This window comes from Carcharhinus amblyrhynchos, chromosome 1 (assembly GCF_965287045.1).
Source record: "Carcharhinus amblyrhynchos chromosome 1, sCarAmb.v2.hapA, whole genome shotgun sequence".
Taxonomy (NCBI): domain Eukaryota; kingdom Metazoa; phylum Chordata; class Chondrichthyes; order Carcharhiniformes; family Carcharhinidae; genus Carcharhinus; species Carcharhinus amblyrhynchos.
Genome location: NC_137324.1, coordinates 11,772,558 through 11,791,256, shown reverse-complemented (window position 1 = coordinate 11,791,256; position 18,699 = coordinate 11,772,558). Strand labels below are relative to the sequence as shown.

Genomic DNA, 18,699 nt, shown 5'->3' with positions numbered 1-18,699 from the left:
TCCTTTTTGAATGCTTATCCAATTGCCATTGTAAACAGTTCAATCACCGCTTGTGGCAAAGCATTTTTGGTGATCATCTGTCAAACCTTTCCATTCATTCTTCAAATGTTAATCCTGAATTTATGGGGCATTGGCACCAGTATTGGGGTAGGTGGGACTTGTTCGGGCGGGATGGGGTTGGTCTGAATCGTGCTGGGACCAGAGTGTTGGCGAATCGAGTAAAGAGGACTGTAGACAGGGCTTTAAACTAATTAGGGGGGGGGAGGGTGCGAGGGTAGGTGACGCTACGAGGTCTAAAGTTAAGGATAGGGTACAGGTAAGGGAAGAGGCCAAGGATGTCCCAATTGGTGGCGTTACGGCAAATAGGGTCCAGGTGAAGGCTGGGATGAAAGCGCTTTATCTGAATGCACGAAGCATTCGGAATAAAGTGGATGAGCTGGTGGCGCAGATCGACACAAATGGATACGATCTGGTGGCCATTACAGAGACGTGGCTACAAGGTGGCAGGGACTGGGAGATGAATGTACAGGGCTATCAAGTGTTTAGGAAGGATAGGCAGGAGGAAAGAGGGGGTGGCGTAGCTCTGCTGATTAAGGATAGTATCAAGGTGGTAGCAAGGGATGATATCGGAGCCAAAGAGCAGAACATGGAATCGTTGTGGGTGGAGATTAGGAACAGCAAAGGGAGGAAGACGCTGGTGGGTGTCGTCTATAGGCCCCCGAATAATGATCTGGAGGTGGGGCGGGCTGTTAACACGCAAATAAGTGCGGCGTGCAGGAATGGGACGGCAGTAGTTATGGGAGATTTCAATCTGCATATTGATTGGTCGACCCATGTTGGACGAGGTGGGCTCGAGGAGGAGTTCTTGGAATGCTGCCGGGATAATTTCCTTGAACAGTGTGTGTTGGAGCCGACGAGGGAGCGAGCTATCTTGGATCTGGTGCTATGTAATGAGGCGGGTAGAATTAGGGACCTTGCGGTGAAGGATCCTCTTGGAGAGAGTGATCATTGTATGGTGGAGTTTCTGGTGCAGATGGAGGAGGAGAAAGTGGGTTCCCGGACACGCGTCCTTTGTTTGAATAGAGGGGAGTATGGTAGGATGAGAGAAGAATTGGCAAATGTGGACTGGGGGAGTGCGTTGGAAGGTAGGTCTGCTGAGGAGCAGTGGAGGATCTTTAAGGAGATCTTTCTTGGTGCTCAGCAGAAATTTATTCCGATGGTCAAAAAGGACCGTAGGAGGAGAGGTAATAAGCCGTGGATAACGAAGGAGGTGAAGGAAAGTGTTAAATTAAAAGCGGAGGAATTTAGAGTAGCTAAGAGCAGTGGGCGAGAAGAGGATTGGGAAAGGTTTAAATGTCAACAAAGATTGACAAAGAAGTTGATAAAGGAGGGTAGGAGAAGCTATGAAGCTGGGCGAGCACTTAATATAAAAAAGGATAGCAAGAGTTTTTATAAATATATAAAAAGGAAGAGGCTGGCTAGGGTGAACGTTGGTCCTTTAGAGGATGAGAAAGGGGAGCTAGTGGTAGGGGATGGGGATATGGCGAAGGTCTTGAATAACTTTTTTGTTTCTGTCTTCACGGAGGAGGACGTGAATAATTTGCCGGGTGTTAGCGATGGAAAGGTGGTAGGAATGGAGGGTCTTAATGACATTACTGTTACTAGAGAGGCGGTGCTCGACAGACTGGAGGGGCTGATTGTGGACAAGTCCCCAGGACCGGATGGAATGCATCCGAGGGTTCTGAAAGAAATGGCGGAGGTTATAGTGGATGCCTTGGTGGTTATTTTCCAGACGTCGCTGGATTCCGGGGAAGTGCCGGAAGATTGGAAAACGGCTAATGTTACGCCGTTGTTTAAGAAGGGTGCCAGGCAAAAGGCGGGGAATTATAGGCCGGTTAGTTTAACGTCTGTGGTAGGTAAAATGTTAGAATCCGTCATTAAGCAGGAAATTGCGAGGCATCTTGAAGGGAATTGCTTGATAGGGCTGACGCAACACGGTTTCATTAAAGGGAAGTCGTGTCTGACAAATTTACTGGAGTTCTATGAGGATGTGTCTAGGGCAGTGGATAGAGGAGAGCCGGTGGATGTGGTCTTTCTGGATTTTCAGAAGGCGTTTGACAAGGTACCTCACAAGAGGTTATTGCAGAAGGTCAGGGGACATGGAGTTGGGGGTAGGGTGTTAGCGTGGATAGAGGATTGGTTGTCAAATAGGAGGCAGAGAGTGGGGGTCAATGGGTGCTATTCGGATTGGCGGTTGGTGACTAGTGGGGTGCCCCAGGGGTCGGTGCTGGGGCCTCAGCTATTTACCATTTATATAGATGATCTGGAGGAGGGAACCGAGTGTAGGGTGTCGAAATTTGCTGATGACACCAAGATTGGTGGAAAGGCAAATTGTGCGGAGGGTGTGGAGAGTCTGCAGAAGGATCTAGATAGGCTGGGCGAATGGGCCAGGAAATGGCAAATGGAATTTAATGTTGGCAAGTGTGAGGTGGTCCACTTTGGTAGGAAGAATGGTAGGAAGGACTATTACTTACGTGGCGAAAAACTGCAGCAGGCGACGGTGCAGAGGGACCTCGGGGTCCTTGTGCATGAGTCGCAAAAACCCAGCTTGCAGGTGCAGCAGGTGGTCAGGAAGGCGAATGGGATGCTGGCCTTCATAGCGAGGGGGATTGAATATAAAAGTAGGGAGGTCTTGCTGCAGCTGTATAGGGCATTGGTGAGGCCGCAGCTGGAGTACTGTGTGCAGTTTTGGGCGCCGCACCTGCGCAAGGATATTTTGGCCCTGGAGGGAGTGCAGAGGAGGTTTACTAGGCTGATACCGGAGTTGAGGGGATTGAGCTATGAGGAGAGGCTGAATAAACTAGGCTTGTACTCGTTAGAGTTTAGAAGAATGAGGGGAGATCTCATTGAGACGTATATGATGATGAATGGGATGGATAGGATAGAGGTGGAGAGACTCTTCCCGCTCAAAAAAGACAGTAGGACTAGGGGGCACAGCCTCAAGATAAAGGGGAGGCAGTTTAGAACGGAGTTGAGGAGGAACTTCTTCACTCAAAGGGTGGTGAATCTCTGGAATTCTCTGCCCGTTGAAGTGGTGGAGGCTGCCTCGCTAAATATTTTTAAGAAGCAGGTTGATGGGTTCTTGATAAGAGAGGGGATTAAGGGTTATGGGGAGAGGGCGGGAAAGTGGAACTGAGCCACGACAGATCAGCCATGATCTTATTGAATGGCGGGGCAGGCTCGAGGGGCTAGATGGCCTACTCCTGCTCCTATTTCTTATGTTCTTATGTTCTTATGTTCTTATGACTGAATGCTTCCTGCCACCAATTCGCCAACCAGGGGAAAGGATCTTTCACTCTTCACACTCCAAGAACCTTTCACACAAATTTAGGAGATCTCTATTCATAGCAAAGAGCAGTTAGAGTACTGCAGCGCAGAAGAGGCCCTGTGCAAAGTTCTGCTGGAGAAAAGGGACTGGCATAAAAACAGTTCTTTTCTGCTCGTGCCTCAAGCAAACATAGTGCTTAAAAGTAAGAACATAGAACATTACAGCGCAGTACAGGCCTTTCAGCCCTCGATGTTGCGCCGACCAGTGGAACCAATCTAATGACCCTCTAACCTAAACTATTCCAATGTTATCCATATGCCTATCCACTGACCATTTGAATGCCCTTAATGTGAGTCCACAACTGCTGCAGGCAGGGCGTTCCACACCTTTACTACCCTGAGTAAAGAACCTACCTCTGACATCCGTCCTATAATTATCACCCCTCAATTTAAAGCTATGTCCCCTCGTGTTAGCCATCACCATCTGAGGAAAAAGGCTCTCACTATCCATCCTATTTAACCCTCTGATCATCTTGTATGCCTCAATTAGGTCACCTCTTAACCTTCTTCTCTCTAACGAAAACAACCTCAAGTCCTTTCCTCATAAGACCTTCCCACCGTACCAGGCAGCATCCTGGTAAACCTCCTCTGCAACCTTTCCAATGCTTCCACATCCTTCTTATAATGCGGCGACCAGAACTGTACGCAATACTCCAAACGCGGCCACACCAGAGTTTTGTACAGTTACAACATGATCTCATGGCTCCGAAATTCAATCCGTCTACCAATAAAAGCTAACACACCGTACGACTTTTTAACAACCTCACATTCGCCGGGTTTAGAGAATCACTCCACACTCTCACATCCATAGACTTTCCTTCTTCTTTGGCCGTCTCTCGGAACTGAAGCCGATTTCCTTCCACTCCGATCCGATTCGTTCCAAGATAGCTGACAAGTACGACGTGTGATCTGCAGACGCTTAAAGGGTCAGGCAGGAGGGCTGTTTACATGCTCCCTTCAAAAGTGAAATTGAAAAGGAATAGTTTCACACAGAGGGCTGGTAAGATCTAGAATCCAATGCCTGATAGGAGGCAGATTCGGTAGGACATTTGAAAAGGCATTTGGATGTGTACCTGGACAAAACAACTTTTAATCAAAAATTGGGTTTGCTTGATTGATGATCTTTTAGCATATTAGAAGTTAAAATTAAGCAGACCATTCAGCCACACAGCCATGGGTCCACATGTGACTAAATAGACCCTCTAACCTTGGGACATACTGCCCCATGTGCCCAATGAGGTAGTGGGATCCAGAGAACAGGATTTGCTGCCTTTTCTTTCCTCCTCTGCTGTTGCTCTGCCTCATCGTTAAGACACTGGGACTCTGAGTGCGGTGCACCTTAATGGAAAGTTATCGCCATTTTGAACGAGTGGTAGCAACCACCTCCCACTAATTAATGTCGATGCTGTACGGTGAGTTTCAGAGCACCTTTGAAGCGTTTTCCTTGTCCTCCCCTGGAACGTTGAGAATTTGCAAGTTGGGAAAACAGGGTTTGGTGAGGGAAGATGCTTTTTGGTCATCAGGACACAGTGTCCAGACCATCAAAGTTGATTTTGCAGGAGTTTTGCCTAAATGTTTGTAGAGGTGGCTTCAAGAAGGCTGTTCTGAACAGTCCTGCTATTGAATCCAGAGGACGCGGTAGTGACACTGCTGAGACAATTCTTCTTGTACTCAATACACAATCCAAGTCTCCCGATGGTAGAGGAATCTGGCGACAACAACTCTATGTTAGAATAGAGGGTCAGTCAGTGGGCACTTGTTTAAAACCTGTCACATCTCTCACATTGTTCCAGTCCTCACCAATTTTCTCTGTCCACTGACATAGAAATATAGAAGATAGGAGCAGGATGAGGCCACTCAGCCCTTCGGGTCTGCCCTGCCATCCATCACGATCATGGCCGATCGCCCAATGCTGCTGAGATAAAGGCAAAATACTGCGGATGCTGGAATCGGAAACAAGAACAGAAAATGCTGGAGAAACTCAGCAGGCCTGACAGCATCTCTGGAGAGGGAATAGAGCCAACATTTCCAGTCTGGTTGATCTTTTGTGGGAGTGTTTCCAGGATTTTCCATTTCTTTTCAGTGTGCACACGATGTTTTGTTTTTGTATTTCAATCTATTTTCCTTCCGCACACTAAAAGGGGGAAATGACAAAACACTTGTTCGCACTAATTGAATATGGAAGGGAGTTGTTTAACTATCTGTAGAAAGACAGTTTTAAATTAGTGCAGACTTGCTGCTGTCACCAAGCATGAGGAAGTAATTAAGAGATAATACTTAGCACGGAGTCTGTCATCCAGTTTAACCAGCTTTAGATTGTTTTTCCTAGGTTGCCTACTGTAAACCCATTCGGGTGCACATCACACCACTAAGCATGCCTGGTGTTCTCCGCCCAAACTAAATTAATTTGATTTGATTTGCTATGGTTCAGGTCTGAGACTCCAAAGTTTTTAATGGAGCCCACATCTTGAATTTGGCTAGGATAAGCATGATATGGTTCACTTTAGGCAGGAGTCAAATGACCCACTAGGGAGCTTTTATCAAACAAAGTTTATTTAAGGATATAGTCAACATGTATAGTCAGAAAATTGGCAAGAGCTTTTATCAATTACAAACAAGATTCAAAACAACCACTATAATGTATAACCTTTAACAAAGATACTTAATGTGTTCCAATCAAACCAAAACTCTTGCCGTAGACAAAACCCTTCAAACAGCTTCAATATAGCAAAGTCTACAGCTCACGTGATAAGGGAATTTGAGTCCTTTGGTTGAAGTTTGCAGTTCTATGGATTCACTCCAAACAGTTAAGATAAGACAACTTTCCAAAACGCCAGGGAGACTTTGGTTCAGCCCCCCAACAACAGCAAACTTACACCCTTCAGAAAAACAAGATCTTGCTTTCAGCTAATGAACAGAATTTTCAAGACAACAAGAGAGGGAAAACACTTCTTTTCAACTTGCTGTCCCTTCTAAAACTAAAACTCAAACCTGCAGCTCTAAACCGAAAATGAAACAAAAACCTGTCCAAAAACATCCTCCTAACCATGCAGGATCGCAAAACTAACCCCAAAGTAAACACAAACAATGCCATTTTAGCCACTTAAGTAGCACTTAAAAGGACATTTCCAGTCAAGCCAGGAACGCTGACATCACTGAAGCTGTGAGCTGGAGAAATTGTGTTTTTGTTTTTTAAAAAAAAAGTTCTTAAAGGTATACTAATGTGTCGGATAGTCAGAAACGTTTTCCCAGGGTGGAAGAGTCAATTACAAGGAGGCATAGGTTTAAGGTGCGAGGGCCAAGGTTTAAAGGAGATGTAGGAGGCAAGTTTTTTTTTACACATAGGGGAGTGGGTGCCTGGAATTTGCTGTCGGGGAGCAGATACGATAGTGACTTTGAATAGGATGGGAATAGAGGGATATGGTCCCCAGAAGGGTAAGGGGTTTTATTTCAGTCGGGCAGCATGGTCGGTGCAGGCTTGGAGGGCTGAAGGGCCTGTTCCTGTGCTGTAATTTTCTTTGTTCTTTGACACGGATTCGATTGATTATTGTCACATGTATTGAGATAGTGAAAAGTATTGTTTCTCGTGCGCTACACATACAAAGCATACCATTCATCGAGCATGTAGGAGAGGAGAGGAGAGGTTGAAGAATGTAGTGTGACAGTCATTGATAAGGTGTAGATAAAGATCTGGTGCAATAGCCAAGGGGAATACGTGGGGTTATGGGCATAGGGCAGGAGAGAGGGCCTGGATAAGATATTCCGTCAGGAAGTCAGTGCAAGCCCAAGGGATCGAATGATCTCTTCCGCAGTGCAGGGATTCTGTGGTTGCTGGTGGGATATCACTAAAACAGATTATCCAGTCATTATCATGCTGTTTTTTGTGGGAGCTTGTTGTGGACAAATTAGCTGATGTGTTTCCCACATTATAAAACAATTACACCTCAAAAAGGTACTTCATTGGCTGTAAATTGCTTTGGGACACTGTGTGGTCATAAAGACTGCTACATTAATACAAGCCTTTGATTAAAGTCCTGTGAACAGGAAGTGAAACCTCTCTAAACAAGTAAACACATGTGATAACAAGTTTGAGCCAGTAAACATTCCCACTTCCTGATGTTTGCAAAGAGAAACAACCCGTGTCTGAATCTGCACACGCTGCCACAGAATTAACTTGCTCCTTTCACTGAACAGCAAGGTAGTATTCGCTTTTTCCACACACTGACTGGTGCCCAATGACATTGCTGGAAACTCGTAGCCTGCAGAACAATAGCCACTACTCTCAGAGTAACTCACTGCGCAAAAAACCATCTGAGACCTGAACGCCAGGTGTGATTTGGTACAAGTCTGTTTTATTTCTTCTCAGCGAATGCAATGGAGATTTAATTTGATTTGATTTAATTTATTATTGTCACATGTATTGGGATACAGTGAAAAGTATTGTTTCTTGCATGCATACCATGGGAGAGAGAGAAAAAAAGAGAGGTGGAAAGGGAGAGAGAGAGAGAGAGAGAGAGAGAGGTGGAAAGGGAGAGAGAGAGAGAGAAAAAGAGAGGTGGAAAGGGAGAGAGAGAGAGAGAGAAAAAGAGAGGTGGAAAGGGAGAGAGAGAAAAAGAGAAGGAAAGGGAGAGAGAGAAAAAGAGAGGTGGAAAGGGAGAGAGAGAGAGAGAGAGAAAAAAAGAGATGGAAAGGGAGAGAAAAAAAAGAGATGGAAAGGGAGAGAGAGAAAAAAGAGATGGAAAGGGAGAGAGAGAAAAAAGAGATGGAAAGGGAGAGAGAGAAAAAAGAGATGGAAAGGGAGAGAGAGAAAAAAGAGATGGAAAGGGAGAGAGAGAAAAAAGAGATGGAAAGGGAGAGAGAGAAAAAAGAGATGGAAAGGGAGAGAGAGAAAAAAGAGATGGAAAGGGAGAGAGAGAAAAAAGAGATGGAAAGGGAGAGAGAGAAAAAAAGAGATGGAAAGGGAGAGAGAGAAAAAAGAGATGGAAAGGGAGAGAGACAGAGATGGAAAGGAAAAGAGAGAGATAGAAGGGAAGAGAGATAAGTGAAGTGAAAGGAAAGAGAAAGAATGAGAAAAAGAGAGAAAACTGTGTGTGAGAGACGTGAAAGAGGAGTTGAGAGGAGGAAGGGAAGAGGGATAGTGTAGCAGAAGAGAGAGAAAGAGGGAGAAGAAACGAAATGGGAGAGAGGGGTTAGGAAGGGGAGACAAAGTCTCGAACACAAGTTAGATATCCAACTTAACCATAGACCAAATGATCCTTGTCCAAACTTCTAGAGCTCTCATTATTTATGAATATTTATGGATTACTGAGCCAGTGAGTTCTCTGCTTTGTCTTCCCCGCCTTCTGTTGAAGGACCACTTTGCAACCAACTAGAACCTAAAGCTCTGAAGTTCAGTCTGAAAGGATATCACAATCACTGTGTTTCCGGCCAATACAACATGACAGTTTGCGCATGAACACTGGTCCACGCATGTGTGGAAATCTACTGACATTATTCTGCTGAGCCCAGATTGGCAGTATCTGTCTACCCGTGTGCAGACCTCCACGCGTGCACAGTTAAGGGCTGCTTAAGTTGGTTATGGGAACAAAATAGACAAGCTGCAAAATTGGTGGAAAGCAGATTTTAGTAAAATAAGACAGGATCAGGCCAAGTTAGACTGGGAACAACTACTAAAGGAAAAATCTATCGAAGGGCAGTGGGGGGCATTCAAAAAGGACTGGGCAGGGTACAAGCCCAGCATGTTCCCTCCAGAGTGATCGATTGGAATAACAATCCTAGAGAATCGTGGATGACCAGAGATATTTAGGATACAATGAAAAGGGAAAGAAAAGCCTTTAGAAAGTACAAGAGGAGAAAAATCACTGGAGGCATTAGTGAGCTGTCTGGAGACAATACACATCTCTGTAACCTGTGATCAGTGCTCCTTCCACTCACATTGTCGGCCACTTTAGGACTTGAACAGCAGGTTAGGTGTAAAGATTCGCATTCTAATCAGTAATCGCTAAACTGTCTGTGCTTTATACGCTCTGTCCGAGGCCAGAACTCTCCATTCACCTGATGAAGAGGGAAACCTCAAAAGCTTGTGCGTTTACTATCAAATAAATCGATTGGACTAAAACCTGGTGTTGTCAGACTTTTTACCAGGTATAGCAGGTGCAGGGTTGCGCCCTCTGTTATTCATCATTCATATAAATTACATAGATGACTATGTGGGGGGCTGGATTAATAAGTTTGACGATGACACAAAAGTTGGCTGGGTGGTTAACAGTGAGGCGGAGTGTCTTGGCTTACAAGATATAAACATAATCATCAAATGGGCAGAAAAGTGGCAAATGAAATTTAACCCTGAGAAATGTGAGGTGATACACTTTGGAAGGAGTAATTTGACAAGAAAATATTCAATGAATGGTAGGACACTAGGAAGTTCTGTGGAACAAAGGGACCTTATAAAATCCTACAGTGCAGAAGAAGGCCACTCGGCCCATCGAGTCTGAATGGATCACAATCCCATCCAGGCCCCATCCCCATTCATTTACCCTAGCTAGTCCCACTGATACCAAGGGGCAATCCAGCATGGCCAATCCGCACATCTTTGGACTGTGGGAGGAAACCAGAGCACCCGGAGGAAACCCATGCAGACATGAGGAGAATGTGCAGATTCCGCACAGGTAGTGACCCAAGCTGGAAATCGAACCTGGATACCTGGCGCTGTGAGGCAGCACTGCTAACCACTGTGCCACCGTGTCATCCTTGGTGCGTTTCTCCACAGGTGTCTGAAAGAAGAAGGGCATGTTAGTAAAAAAGGCATATGGGACACTTGCCTTCATCAGTTGAGGCATAGATACATAAGCAAGGAACTCATGTTGGAGTTGTATAGTTCTTTGGTGAGGCCACAGCTGGAGTCCCTTCTCCAGTTCTGGTCGCCACATTATAGGAAGGATGCGATTGCACTGGAGGGGGTGCAGAGGAGATGCACCCGGATGTTGCCTGGGATGGAACATTTAAGTTAAGGTTGGATAGGCTTGGGTTGTTTTCAATGGAGCAGAGAAGACTGAGGGACAACCTGATTGAGGTATACAAAATTTTGAGAGACGTGGACAGAGTGGATAAGGAACAGCTGTTCCCCTTAGTTGAAGGGTCAGTCACGAGGGGGTATAGGTTCAAGGTGATGGGCAGGGGGAATGAGAGGAAAATTCTTTTTTACCCAGAGGTTGGTGATGGTCTAGAATGCGCTGCCTGGGAGGGTGGTGGAGACGGGATGCCTCACATCCTTTAAAAAATATCTGGATGAGCACTTGGCACATCATAACATTCAGGGGCTATGGGCCAAGCGCTGGCAGATGGGATTAGGTGGGAGTTCAGGTGTTCCTAATGTGTCAGTGTGGATTCGATGGGCTGAAGGGCCTCTTCTGCCCTGTATGATTCTATGCTCGGTCCAGTGACATCAGGACAATCGTGCCATGTGTGAATTTCAAAATTTGGTGGTTCCCAATGAGTCTTCCCGATGATCGCATCGGGATTGTTGGGTCACCATCCACTTCTCCTCACCCCCCATCCCCTGCCTCCTCTCCTTGGGCAAGCACAGGTGAACACCACCAATTGCTACTCTGATAAAGCACGTGCTGCCATGGGCTTTCCACAGACGGAATGGATAGCAGACATGTTCAACCGCTAAAACCCAATAATTTCCTATCAATCTTTGTTCCATGCACAACCCTATGATTATTTTTTTGCAAAAGTGCACTTTTCAAGCTAACTGGTTGTATGAATTGCGGTTACAAGCAGCTGTGATTCAATCCAGCACGCTGGTGTCCGTGACGGAGAGAGAGTGCAGTGTCTTGCCTTCAGCCTGTGTCTTTTCTCCATGAATTGATATAACCCACTATGGATGAGTATAGGTCAGTCATTTCCTTCCTTAAAAGAGCATCACCGCCCAGCTGAGATGTTACTCGGGCACTCTGACTGTTGCCACGGAGCAACCCACTCGAATTGCGCACGCTCGGGAGAGGTTGGCAGGAAACACAGCCTGTTCAAATCCCGCCACGGCAAAAATTTGAATTCAATAAAACTTTGGAATTAAAGCTTTAATAATGTCCGTGAAACCATTGTCGATTGTTGTAAAAAGTTTTTACTAATGTCCTTCAGGGGAGGAAATCTGCTGTCCTTACCTGGTACGGCCTACATATGACTCCAGAGCCACAGCCATATGGCTGTTTCTCAACTGCCCTCTGAAATGGCCTAGCAAGCTGGTCAATTAAAGGACATGATGTGGGTATGCCGGCGTTGGACTGGCGTAAACACAGTAAAAAGTTGTCAGACTTTTTACAATTAAAGGACAATCAGGGATGGGCAGTATATGCTGACCCAGCCATAACTGTGATCTAAGTATCTCCTTATTGACCCTTATCCCCAACCACAGGTTGGCGTAGCACCAGTTCAACCTGAAAATGGCTGCGATCACAAATTAACTCGTGTCTTTGAACATGCCTGTGTCCCAAGCACTGAATTTCTTCACAGAATGGCAGAGGATTTATACAGAGGATCACAGAATCCCTACAGTGCACAAGAGGCCATTTGGCCCATCAAGTCTGCACCAACCCTCTGACAGAGTATCTTATCCAGACCTTCTTCTCTGCCCTATCCCCGTAACTATACATATTTCTCATGGCCAATCCATCTAACACACACATCAATCCTCCTCCCACCTCATCAGGAAGTCTTCCATTGCTCTCTCCCTCATGTACTTCACCTGAAACGTCTCCATCCTATGTTCCTCAACCATTTTCATAGAAACCCGACAGTGCAGAAGGAGGCCATTTGGCCCGTCGAGTCTGCACCGACAATAATACCTAGGCCTTATCCCCATAACCCCACATATTTACCCTGCTAATCCTTCTAACCTGCACAACTCAGCACGTGAAGGGGCAATTTAGCATGGCCAATCAACCTAACCTGCACATCTTTGGAGTGCGGGAGCACCCAGAAGAAACCGACGCAGGCACGGGGAGAACGTGTAGACTCCATACAGACAGCGATCCAAGCCAGGAATCGAACCCAGGAGCTGTGAGGCAGCAGTGCTAACTACTGTGCCACTGTTTCCACCCATTTTTTTGTGTGGGTTGAAGTTCCTGTGATGTATTGTTCCATGTTCAAACTATTCCTGGTAATGAGGTTCAAATTCTAACCACTCTCTTGATAAAGAAAATCCCCCCAAATTCCCATCTGGATTTATTAGCGACTATCTTATCTTTATGAGCCATAGTTTTGGTCTCTCTCATCAATAGGCAACATGTTCTCTCATCACTACCAAAGACTGGCACAATCATAAAGATCTCTATCTAATGCCCCCCCTCACCAGTACAAAGTGCACACAACCATCCCAACAGATACAAACCCCTTCTCAGTTCAGGTAGAACTTTTGCACCCAGATTGAACACTAAAGCGTTATTCACGTCAGATAACAGCTTGTTGATCTCTCAGGAGCAGGTCAACACCAAACAACAGACTGTACATGGGTGAGTGATACAGGTGAGTTATAAAAAAAGCGATAGCAACAAAGTCATAACGCTGGAGATGTTCGAACAACTTGAGCAAGAGCCATGAGCAATCACTGAGAAAATATCAGTGGAGCTTCAACTTTACAATCAACAGATAAGATGGTTAAAGGAGGATCTCATCACAGGTAAATACAGTTAAACATTGCCGATGAGGCAACCTCATGTTATTACTTCAAAGGGAACCAAGAAAAATTGAGCACAGGAGTATTTATAGAAGATGTTGATTGGAAGGTCTTGATGGGGTTGGCATAATACAGCACAGAAGAAGGCCATTCAACCCATTACATCTGTACTGGCTTTTTTACACAGGACTAATCGATTAGTCCAAATTAGCATAAGAACATAAGAAATAGGAGCAGGAGTAGGCCATCTAGCCCTTTGAGCCTGCCCCGCCAGTCAATCTGTGCAGCTGCACAGATGGTTCACTTGACAATGTCTGGATAGGGTGGCCATTATATTTTGAGGAAAGCAATACAGCAGGGAAGCAGGCTGTTTGGCCCAACCAGTCCATACCGGACATTTAGTCCCAATTTCCCACATCTGCCCCATATCCTTCTCATCCTTTCCCACCCATGCACTTACAGTCATAGATTCATAGAGGTTTACACTGTGGAAACAGGCCCTTCGGCCCAACATGTCCACGCAGTCTTATTTTAAACCACTAAGCTATTCCCAATTGCTAGCATTTGGCCCATATCCCTCTATGCCCATTTTACTCATGTAACTATCTAAATGCTCTTTAAAAGACAAAACTGTGCCCGCCTCTACTGCTGCCTCTGGCAGCTCATTCCAGGCACTCACTACCCTGTGTGAAAAAAATGTTGCTCTGGACCCTTGAGATTTAACCTTATGCAACAATCCACCATGCTGTACCTTGTCAAAAGCCTTGCTAAAGTCCATGTAGATAACATCGACTACACTGCCCTCACCTACCTTCTTGGTTACCCCTTCAAAATAAGTTGAGTAGGTTAGGCCTATATCCACTGGTGTTTAGGAGAGTGAGAGGTGATCTTATTGAAACATAAGATTCTGAGGGGACTTTGTACATTAGACACCAGGAAGATCTTCCCCCCTTGCAGGAGAAACTAGAACCAGGGGCACAGCCTAAAAATATAAGGTCTCCCATTTAAGGTGGAGATGAGGAGTTTTTTTTTCTCTCAGAGGGTCACAAGCCTTCAGAACTTGCTTCCTCTGAGAGCAGTGAAGGCAAGGCAAATGAAAATTTTTAAGATTCTTGCCGAACAAAGGAGTCAAAGGGGTTGGTGGAGACATGGAGTTGAGGCTACAATTGGTTCAGCCATGGTATTGTTGAATGGCAGAGAGGACTCAAGGGGCCAAATGGACTACTCCTTCACCTAAATTCACAAAATACGCTCAAATCATTACAAACCCCAACAACACACACACACTCAAATAATTACAAATCCCCAACAACACAGGTACAATCAAATCATTGCAACCCCCAGCAACACAAATATACTCAAATCATTACAAACCCCAACAACAAAATAAACTCAAATCATTACAAACCCCAACATCTGATACACTCAAATCATTACGTGTTTGTAAATTGTATGTTCCTATGTGTGACCTGTTCCATCTTCTCTTTCCCTACAGCCCTGCAATTTTTCCTTCCACAAGTAAATGTACAATTCTCTCTTTGGAAGGTGATATCTATATTAATACAACACATTTCTTGTCGCAACTCCCCATTACACGATCACCGGACTAGTGATCCAAAGACCCAGGGTAATGCTCTGGTGAGCTACGTTCGAAGCCCGCCATGCCAGATGGTGAAATTTGAATTCAATGAAAACAAAATTTGGAGTTACAAGCCTAATGATGGCAATGAAACCGTTGTCGTAAAAATCCATCTGGTTCACTAATGCCCTTCAGGGAAGGAAATCTGCTGCCCTTACCAGGTCTGAAGTACTCGTGACTCCAAACGCACAGAAATGTGGTTGACCCTTAAATTGCCGCAAAAGCAATTAAGAATGGGGGATGAATGGAGGTTATAAATGGGTAGCACAATGCTTAGCATTGCTGCCTCACAGCACCAAGAAACTGGGTTCGATTCTGGCCTCGGATCACTGTCTGTGTGGAGTTTGCACATTCTCCTCGTGTCTGCGTGAGTTTCCTCCAGGTGCTCCGGTTTCCTCCCACAGTCCAAAGATATGCGGGTTAGGTTGATTGGCCATGCTAAACTTCCCCTTAGCGCCAGGGGATTAGCAGGGAAAACACGTGGGGTTCTGGAAATAGGGCCTGGGCGGGGTTGTGGTTGGTGCTGACCCGATGGGCTGAATGGCCTCCTTCTGCAATGTAGGGATCCTATGATAAATGCTCACCAGTGACGCCCACATCCGATGAAAGAATATTTTAAAAATTAATTTGAAATCCACAGAGTGGAGGTACCCCAACAAAGTGAAGAACCGTAATTGGCACAAGGAAGCAAAGGATTTGTGACCTTATCAAGCCCAAGGCTCTGACCCGCAACATAAGGAACAATCAAACTCTTATAATCACTCATGGTTTACTTAATAACTGCTGAACTGTGTCACTTTAAAGGGACATAACTCCATATTGCCAGCAGATAAACATATTATGCCTTGAATGGTATAATGTGTCCACTTCTCAGGCCAAGTGTGAACAGGTCAACAGGATACCTGCTAATATGTACAGAACATTGTGGCCGCGCAGTATTGCACAACACCTCAGCTGCCAAGGTTTTGCCACTAATAGAAACTTGATATCACCACATGTAAGAAATAGGAGCTTAAGTTGGCCATTCAGCCCATCGAGCCTGCGCTGCCATTTGATAAAGATTGTGGCCTCTCGATCTGACTGTGGCCTTTCCCTGCCTACCCACACTCACGCCACCAACTCTTGACACCCTTGTCAATCACAAAATCTGGCCAACTCTGCTCCCTGGACAAGAGAATTGCAAAGACTCATGATCCTCTGAAAAGAAATTCCTGTCTTTATAGCGAGGTCTTTATTTTTAAACCACGCCCCCAAATTCTGCGTTACCCCCACAAGAGGAAACATGTTCTCAGCATCCGGGTGCTCCGGTTTCCTGACACACTGTGCAGTTTAGGTTGATTGGTCGTGCGGAATTGACCCTAGTGTCAGGAGATTAGCAGGGTAAATACGTGGGGTTACAGCCTGGGTGGCATTGTAGTCGGTGCAGACTCAATGGGCCGAATGGTTTCCTTCTGCAGTGTAGGAATTCTATGATTTACCATGGATAATCCATCTAACCTACACATGGACAGTAGTGTAATTCCAGATTTTTATTGAGTACAAATTTTACTAATTGCCACGGTGGGTTTTGAACACTGGTCCCTGGATTTTGCCCTGGGTCTCTGGATTACTGGTCTAGTGACAATACCATTATGACACTGCTCAACCTTTCCTCATTAGACACCCCATACCTGAGCTAATAGGACACCTGCTCTGGGAACAGACACATAGTTTATTATTGCATGTGCAGCACTGTACCTCTTTGTTTTAAAACTCCTAGCTTTAATTTGCTCACCCAAGCATGAGCTGCGTCACATTTTGCCAAAAAAGTCATGGATTTGAGACTCACTTACAAGACCTGGGCACAAGGTCTATCCAGGTACAATGCAATCCAGTACCGAGGGAGCTCTACACTGTCAGACACACCGTCACTCACATGCAACACATGCTTTCAAATGCGACCCCTGATATACACAACAGATCCCACCACTCTATTTCAAAAAGACCAAGCGTCCAACTCGCATCCTGGCCTCAGCCGACATCATTTTTAAGTTTATTTATTAGTGTCACAAGTAGGCTTACATTCACACTGCAATGAAGTTACTGTGAAAAATACCCTAGTTGCCAGACTGCGGTGCCCCGTATCCCTCAGTGAATTTAGCATGCGTTTTACCAGCCCGTCTTTCGGACTGTGGGAGGATACTGGAGCACCCGGGGTAAACCCGCAGCAGACACGGGGAGAACGTGCGGTCTCCGTACAGACAGTGACCCAAGCCAGGAATCAAAGCAGGGTCCCTGGAGCTGTGAGGCAGCGATGTGCCACCACGCATTATATTAACGAGCAGTCTTACTGCTGGTTTGTTGAACCTTGCTGTGTGCCACAGTCAACACTCCCTACCCTGACTGCACCGCCAAAGCACTACATTTACGGTGAAGCTATATTCCCGAAGTGTTTGGGGTGTGGGAGGGGGAGAGAGAGAGAGAATAAAAATATTAGTTCTTTCCCTCAAAGCAACAGTGTTGCTTTAAATTACCCTGGCCCCTCCCCCACCCTCTCTGTGTGTCAGCTTTCCTCCCATTCATAAAGACAAGTGGTAAACTTGAATAAAGACAAGTCGCGAAGCAGAACAGAGATCCAGTGATTCCACCCCCGTCAGAATCAATGAGCCATGAAAAAAAACACGAATAAATCAAAGTGCACCTGAATCAACTGATTATATTTTAAACGCAGAAGCATCACCCCCCCAAAAAAAAATTCAAATCAATATATTTGCAAATCCCCATTTACAGCTGTGTATTTTAACAGCTCAAATCTGGAAAAGAATGGGGGGATATTATTTCAAATGAGGTGCCAAACAGCTGTAGTAAATCCTGCTTCGGGACCCCACAGCGAGAAATAAAAGTCTGCTCTCACATGGACGCTCTGGAGAATTATTGGAAACAGTTGTTAGAAATAACATTGGCAATATTAAGCACATTATTACAGGTACCGAGAGAGCTTCTTTGGAATACTCACCATGCAAACTTTCTTCTGCTAAATTGGAAACTGACATTTTAAGTTTTTGCCAAACAAAAGATACAGATTTTGTCTCCTTTCTTTTTCCTGATGCAGCGTAACTTCCTGAGGAATGGGTAGATCAGAAATGGAAACTGGTGCTGTTATCTAACAACAAAAGTCCTCCTTTTCTCTTTGGCTTCAGAGTCTCCTTTTCCCAGTTGCTGCTTCTATAGCTCGCTCCCTCTCTCTTTCTCTGTCTCTCCTTCTCTCTCTGCTTTTCTGCCTGCGCTTTGCTAAAGCATTTACAGAGGGAAAAAAAACAGAACGTGCAAAAATGCACGTCAGTCCCTGCACTGCCCAGCTCCGCTGATCATGTGAGCCTGGGGAATCATCAACTTGTAAACAAAGGGATAAGGGAACGTCGCCCAAAAGCTCAGCGTCTCAAACAAAAAAAAAGAGCCTCCTGTCCCCACAGCATAGAAATAATACCAGTCACTGCTCCAAGGAAGAGCTGGGGAAATTATTTTCTCTCTCTCTTTCTCTTTTAACAGCCAGGCTGAGCCCAAGCAATGAAAGGAATTTAGGAAATCTGAGAGGTGGTCTCAAATTAAAGCGTCTTAAAATTCTCAACTGGGGGAGGTGCGTGCCAAGCCAATGGTGGCACAGTGGGCAGCACTGCTGCCACACAGCGCCAAGGGACCCGGGTTCGATTCCCGGCTTAGGTCACTGTCTGCACCTTCTCCCCGTGTCTGTGCGGGTTTCCTCCGGGTGCTTCAATTTCCTCCCACTGTCCAAAATAAGTGCTGGTTAGGTGCATTGACCATGCTAAGTTCTCCCTCAGTGTACCCGAACGCTGATAACCCCATGTATTTCCCCTAGCTAGCCCCGCTGACACTAAGGGGCAATTTAGCATGGCCAGTTCACCTAACCTGCACATCTTTGGAGTGTTGGAGGAAACCAACGCACACGGGGGGATTCCCATACCGACAAGTCGGGCCAGATAAAGGATAAGAAATT

General features: G+C 45.5%; 1 protein-coding gene across 1 annotated transcript in view; it reads right to left on the bottom strand.

Moving 5' to 3' along the window:
• The window catches only part of LOC145346151 (BCL2/adenovirus E1B 19 kDa protein-interacting protein 3-like), a 39,760-nt gene extending 21,718 nt beyond the window's left edge, over window positions 1-18,042 (bottom strand). The window contains exon 1 of the mRNA XM_080193507.1: window positions 17,701-18,042. Coding sequence (XP_080049633.1) covers window positions 17,701-17,737 — 37 coding nt within the window. The 5' untranslated portion in view covers window positions 17,738-18,042. The remainder of the gene's footprint in view (window positions 1-17,700) is intronic.
• Between the last annotated feature and the right edge of the window lie 657 nt (window positions 18,043-18,699).